Genomic DNA, 7,951 nt, shown 5'->3' with positions numbered 1-7,951 from the left:
TGCCCTTTGGGACTACACCACAGTTGTTTGTCTACAGACACGCCGTACCCTGTTTATCTCGTGGCATTTTATTTCCAAGACTAATGGGTTTAACATAGAGCCTATTAAGAAGAGGTTTTATGGTCAAAGAGGGTCCAAACAACACGCACCTGTCTGTTACTGAACGTGAAACGAAGATATCTGAACAAATTATATATTTTCCGTCAAATTGAGGTATTAGCGTTCAATGTCTAACGACATTTACTACATAAGATGTATTACATAAAATTGTTTGTAGGTTTTAACGGTCGTTTTCTAATGGTATCAAATTCGAGAGCACACACGTGTTTAGCGCTCCCCGACACCGAATCAGGGATATCACATTGACGTGACATTCAAATGGCGTTAAAGATGTCATTGGATGTTGCATTTAGAAATAATATCTGTAACCAATTCAAAAGACAACAGTAAAACGGTTTTATATCTTTTTTAAAAATTAGTAAATATTTAATGTATAGATAAATTATAAACGTGTACAACAGAGGCACAAAAGCAATGATCACCTAGCAATCTGCGTAACGCTAGCGTCAGAGCAACAGCGAGAGATTCAAGAGGTCACATCATATACCGAAGGTCTAACAGGTGTGAGCTCGATATCTGGTACGTGTCTCTTTAAATGCCCTATTGTATCAAAAATAAGTAGTGTTTAATGAGTTTAAGTGAAAATATAAAAAATAAAATATCAGATTTAAATAGATAGTACACAAATGTGTTTTGGAGAATTGTATAAATGCTATAAAATGTATCATGTCTTTTGCTATCAATTTAAAAGTATTAAGTTCATTAAGTACACTTGGAGTTAAAAAAAATCTTATCCTAATGAGCTACAAAAGTACCACTGTGACCCAAGTATTACCAAAGTATATATACCTATATAGCTACAAACATACCAAGTATATAAAACTGACAACGTATATATACCTATATAGCTACAAACAGACCAAGTTTATAAAACTGACAAAGTATATATACCTGTATGGCTACTAACATACAAAGTATATATATACCTGCAAGGCTACATACAAAGTATATAAAACTGACAAGGTATATATACCTGTAAGACTACATACAAAGTATATATATATACCTGCAAGGCTACATACAAAGTATATAAAACTGACAAGGAATATATATATATACCTGTAAGACTACATACAAAGTATATAAAACTAACAAAGTATATATATATACCTGTAAGGATACATACAAAGTTTATAAAACTAACAAATGTATATACCTGTAAGGCTACATACATACAATGTATATATATATATCTGTATGGCTACATACATACCAATCATATAAAACTAAAAAAAAGTCTTCATACCTGTATGACTACATACATACAAATATTATATACCTGTAAGGCTACATACATACAAAGTTTACATACCTGTATGACTATAAACATACAAAGTTTATATACCTGTATGGCTACCTACACAAAATATATATATATATACCTGTAAGGCTACACACATACTTAGTATATAACTATTGTTAAATAAATACGAAGTATATACATCTGTACTGAATAGCTTTATATTTATTATAGATAACTTTAGAGTTACACACAAAAGCTATAAAACTATATAGTTACATACAAAGTATATAAAACTACAGTTGCGTATATTCTTAAAAATATAAAATGTACAGCTACATACATAACAGCTACATACAACTGTACAGTTATATACCTACTACACGCATAAGACTGTATAGCTTTATAATTACTAAGTATATAAAAGTACATGTATAGCTACAAACTACATACAAAGTATATATAACTGTACAGCTACATACAAATTATATATCTGTACAGCTACATACAAAGTATATATAACTGTACAGCTACATACAAAGTATATATAACTGTACAGCTACATACAAAAAATATATCTGTACAGCTACATACAAAGTATATAAAACTGTACAGCTACATACAAAGTATATATAACTGTACAGCTACATACACAATATATATCTGTACAGCTTCATACACAATATATATCTGTACAGCTACATACAAAGTATATATAACTGTACAGCTACATACAAAGTATATATAACTGTACTGCTACAGACAAAGTATTTATAACTGTACAGCTACATACAAAGTATACATATCTGTACAGCTTCATATAAAGTATATATAACTGTACAGCTTCATACAAAGTTCGTATAACCATACAACTACATATAAAGTAGATATAACTGTAGAGCTACATACAAAGTATATATATATGTACAGCTACATACAAAGTATATATAACGGTACAGCTACATACAAAGTTCGTATAACCATACAACTACATACAAAGTAGATATAACTGTAGAGCTACATACAAAGTATATATATATGTACAGCTACATACAAAGTATATATAACGGTACAGCTACCTACAAAGTTCGTATAACCATACAACTACATATAAAGTAGATATAACTGTAGAGCTACATACAAAGTATATATAAATGTACTGCTACATACAAAGTAGATATAATTATACAGCTTCATACAAACCCACAATAACATCTATAGTTACTTAGTATTTAAAAGTGTACAGATGTGTACTATTATTGACTATAACTAGGTACCTGTAACCACACAGAACTTGTACACTACAGGTAAGTACTGAATATCTAAAAGTTAAACTTGACATATATAAAACTTATAATTTTGAGTTAATCATAAATAAATGCCTGAATGATGATGATGATATAATTGAAATATATAATTTTATTAAAATGCAAAATAAATCATTTTTGCTAGCTGCATGAAAAGTTGGTCCAGGCAAATATCTGAAAAAAGGACTGGTGTTTTCACTCTTGCAAAAGTTAATAAGTTGAAAACCTACCTACAACTTGTTTTTGTTGGCAAGACCATTTCATCTTCTAATATCAACTTGTTCAATAAAAACATTGTTCCATTGCAAAGAAAGGGGCAATTATTTAGCAATATCTGAAATATTTGTTACATAAAGTATAAAATCCTAACTTAAGGCCTTTACATAGAGCATCCATTATAGTCAGCAGATGTATAAGTCCACGTGGACATGTAATACCCTACCAATATACTACAGTCATACTCGCCTAACTCTTACAACGTCTTCACCACAAAACAGCCCTCACTTCTTACACACATACATAATAAATCACACAAAATAGCCCTCATCTCTCTCACACACCTGCATAAAAAAACACACGCACACTAGTCACTCCCACCGTATCAGACTCCCAAACATATAAGGCGTACCACTGCACACTCAGCCTGACAATGGCAGTCCAGGCCACTCGGTCACTAAGTACCTATTCACTTTAATAAACTTTACCATAACCAACAAAAAAAGTCCTTTAGATATCAACAGTGTATGCTGACAATACCGACAACGCAGGATCTTACAGCTGTGCCCAGTGTTTACAGGCAAATCACAGAGATGTCAAAGATGGCAAAAAAACAGTATTCTAAAAATACATTTCTTCACTAAGTCTCGTTGTTATCAAACAACTAATACAGAGACAGGTCTTTGGGGCCTGGGATCTGGACCCTCTGCCCCTTTGAAATATAACAAAACCCCTAAAAGCAACAAAAAAGCGAACTCTAACGGCATAGCCAACTGTCTATTTAATCATAAGCCGTGACCCTATTACATGTGTCCATCCATACTTAATCATAAGAAACATTAGGAAAAATGAAAAATGCCACCACCTTCCTTTGGAAGTTTGTTGACCCGCCCCTGCATTGAACAACCATGCATACTAAAAATCTTTCGTGACCTTTGGACAACACCTTCCAAACTGGCCTAGAGTCAAACCTGTCTGTAAAGTCATTGATAGACATTATATATAAAATATTATTCGGAGTATTCTTAAGGCTGTCGTTATTGGCATGAGGGCTGTAAGGCTGGTTTCACTTATGCAACTTTCCTGGTGTTACTAGCACTGCTGGGAATCATTTCATGGTCAAGTTAATCACTTCCGGTCAATCACAAGTTGAATGAGATTTTCCCTGTGGCTTGCAACGAAGAGAGGAGGATATAGAGAACCCAGAGGGTAACGAAGAAGAAGCTGCTGACGTACTTTGGTATGGTGGGCCCACCAAGCTCGGCATTGCCAAAAATAGACAGGTTGCGCCTTATTATGAGGAAGAGGATAGCTAGAATGGCAGCTATTGTATAGATGATGACGGTGAACGCCAGCGATCCTGCGGGGACCTGGAAATCTTCTCCCTTAGAAAGAAAAAAAAAAGGAAATATTATATGCTTTACTTCAATTTTAAGAGAGACATTAATTTATCTCATGTCACTCCGTGGATTATAATGGATCAAAGTCCTCTCAAAGACAGCAAGTAACACTGGACCAGAATCACGTAACCATATCCGTTATCAATGGAGTGTAACACTGGAGCAGACCCACGTAACCATATCCGTTATCAATGGAGGGTAACACTGGAGCAGAACCACGTAACCATATCCGTTATCAATGGAGTGTAACACTGGAGCAGAACCACGTAACCATATCCTCTATCAATCGAGTGTTACACATAACCTTATCATGATTTTGTCCTTAATGCATAATTTTAATACACGAACTTTTATTTGTCATTATTTATAATACATACATGAAAAACGATACAAAGTAAAAGGTCATGTTATTAACTTTGATAACGGCTTTGACGTACAACTTAATCATCTAGTAAAAGAGACACTGGACATGACGTATTGTTTTGACCATTCGGTAGAAGAGACACTGGGCATGACGTATTGTTTTGATCATTCGGTAGAAGAGACACTGGTTATGGCGATTAGTTTTGACCATACAGTAGAAGAGAAACTGGACATGCTGTATAGTTTTGACCATACAGTAGTTTTGACCATTCACTAGAATAGATACTGAGCATGACGTATGATTTTGACCATTCACTAGAAGAGACACTGGGTATGACGTTTAGTTTTGACCATTCAATAGATTGAGACGTTAGAAGCGACTTACAGTTTTGACCAGCCAGTAGATGGAAGCGATGGTCCAGGGCAGTCCTATTCCCAGGAACACGTTGACAGAGTTACTACCATTGATATTACCCACGGAGCTGTCTGCTGTCTTCTCATTGGTTGCGGCGTGCTTACTAGCGAATGTGTCCGGCACACTGGTTCCTAGAGCGACGAATGTGATTGCGGTGATACTGTCCGGTAGGTCGATCAAACAGCCGAAGATTCCGGCCAAGTCGCCGATGATGGCTGTCATGAACCCAATGACCGCCAGGGATATGAGGAAGGCCGGCCATCCGTTTAAGTACTTTGGTGGAGGTACGAGGGCAAACAGGACCTGTGAACAGTTGTATATAGACATGTGGCTTAATAGTTACACAGACACAAGACATGTGACTTCATAGTTACACAGACACAAGACAAGTAACTTCATAGGTATACAGTCACAAGACATGTGGCTTAATAGTTACACAGACACAAGACATGTGACTTCATAGTAATACAGTCACAAGACATGGGGCTTAATAGTTACACAGACACAAGACATGTGACTACATAGTTTTACAGACACAAGACAAGTAACTTCATAGGTATACAGTCACAAGACATGTGGCTTAATAGTACAGACACAAGACACGTAACTTCATAGGTATACAGTCACAAGACATGTGACTTCATAGTTTTACAGACACAAGTCAAGTAACTTCATAGGTATACAGTCACAAGACATGTGACTTCATAGTTTTACAGACACAAGACACGTAACTTCATAGGTACACAGTCACAAGACATGTGACTACAATATTTTTGCTTTATATCACTCACAATATGGATAACAACACGCCCTGTATAATAAATGTCTCCTTTGTGGTAAATGTCTTCCCTGTAGCAAATGACTACTCAGGGGTAATTATCTCCCCTGTGATATAATTTGCTATACAAACTTTTAACCTAGATAAGCTTACTTTCCAGAAGAAGGTTAGGAAGTGAAGAATGTAGTCCACGAAACTGGCCTCTTCAATTTCGCCGCCATTGACGTTCATAGCTTGCCTGAACTGACCGACCCACGTCGACTCCTCCAGCTGTAGGTAATCCAGGTTTGCCTTGGTCAAATTGAAGATCCTACTGACCAATCCGTTAAATTCTGTGAACAAACAGCAACGAATGTGTTCGGGTAATGACAGACCTGTTATACACACCTCTTACATGTATCTAGACTGGATAATGACAGACCTGTTATACACACCCCTTACATGTATCTAGACTGAATAATGTCAGACCTGTTATACACACCCCTTACATGTATCTAGACTGGATAATGACAGACCTGTTATACACACCCCTTACATGTATCTAGACTGGATAATGTCAGACCTGTTATACACACCCCTTACATGTATCTAGACTGGATAATGACAGACCTGTTATACACACCCCTTACATGTATCTAGACTGGATAATGACAGACCTGTTATACACACCCCTTACATGTATCTAGACTGGATAATGACAGACCTGTTATACACACCCCTTACATGTATCTAGACTGGATAATGACAGACCTGTTATACACACCCCTTACATGTATCTAGACTGGATAATGACAGACCTGTTATACACACCCCTTACATGTATCTAGACTGGATAATGACAGACCTGTTATACACACCCCTTACATGTATCTAGACTGGATAATGACAGACCTGTTATACACACCCCTTACATGTATCTAGACTGGATAATGACAGACCTGTTATACACACCCCTTACATGTATCTAGACTGGATAATGACAGACCTGTTATACACACCCCTTACATGTATCTAGACTGGATAATGACAGACCTGTTATACACACCCCTTACATGTATCTAGACTGGATAATGACAGACCTGTTATACACACCCCTTACATGTATCTAGACTGGATAATGACAGACCTGTTATACACACCCCTTACATGTATCTAGACTGGATAATGACAGACCTGTTATACACACCCCTTACATGTATCTAGACTGGATAATGACAGACCTGTTATACACACCCCTTACATGTATCTAGACTGGATAATGACAGACCTGTTATACACACCCCTTACATGTATCTAGACTGGATAATGACAGACCTGTTATACACACCCCTTACATGTATCTAGACTGGATAATGACAGACCTGTTATACACACCCCTTACATGTATCTAGACTGGATAATGACAGACCTGTTATACACACCCCTTACATGTATCTAGACTGGATAATGACAGACCTGTTATACACACCCCTTACATTTATCTAGTCTGGATAATGACAGACATGTTATACACACCCCTTACATGTGTCTAGACTGGATAATGACAGACCTGTTATACACACCCCTTACATGTATCTACTCTGGATAATGACAGACCTGTTATACACACCCCTTACATGTATCTAGTCTGGATAATGACAGACCTGTTATACACACCCCTAACATGTATCTAGACTTAATAATGACAGACCTGTTATACACACCCCTAACATGTGTCTAGACTGGATAATGACAGACCTGTTATACACACCCCTAACATGTATCTAGACTTAATAATGACAGACCTGTTATACACACCCCTAACATGTATCTAGACTTAATAATGACGGACCTGTTATACACACCCCTAACATGTATCTAGACTGGATAATGACAGACCTGTTATACACACCCCTTACATGTATCTAGACTGGATAATGACGGATATGTTATACACACCCCTTACATGTATCTGACTGGATAATGACAGACCTGTTATACACACCCCTAACATGTATCTAGACTTAATAATGACGGACCTGTTATACACACCCCTAAAATGTGTCTAGACTGGATAATGACAGACCTGTTATACACACCCCTTACATGTGTCTAGACTGGATAATGACAGAC

At 36.5% G+C, this 7,951-nt stretch overlaps 1 protein-coding gene across 6 annotated transcripts in view; it reads right to left on the bottom strand.

Moving 5' to 3' along the window:
* Positions 1–3,023: 3,023 nt before the first annotated feature.
* LOC110446020 (sodium/calcium exchanger 2-like) overlaps positions 3,024–7,951 on the bottom strand; it is a 37,818-nt gene continuing 32,890 nt past the window's right edge. For all 6 annotated transcript variants that reach the window (XM_021490954.1, XM_021490956.1, XM_021490957.1 and 3 more), the window contains exons 10-12: positions 5,993–6,171; positions 5,032–5,364; positions 3,024–4,268 (exon numbers count right to left, since the gene is read on the bottom strand). In XM_021490954.1, the coding sequence (XP_021346629.1) occupies positions 4,026–4,268; positions 5,032–5,364; positions 5,993–6,171 (755 nt within the window). In that variant the 3' untranslated portion in view covers positions 3,024–4,025. The remainder of the gene's footprint in view (positions 4,269–5,031; positions 5,365–5,992; positions 6,172–7,951) is intronic.

The sequence above is a fragment of the Mizuhopecten yessoensis genome, unplaced genomic scaffold (genome assembly GCF_002113885.1).
Source record: "Mizuhopecten yessoensis strain PY_sf001 unplaced genomic scaffold, ASM211388v2 scaffold2447, whole genome shotgun sequence".
Classification (NCBI taxonomy): domain Eukaryota; kingdom Metazoa; phylum Mollusca; class Bivalvia; order Pectinida; family Pectinidae; genus Mizuhopecten; species Mizuhopecten yessoensis.
Note: the sequence above shows the minus strand (reverse complement) of the source record. Positions and strands in the feature narration are given on the sequence as shown.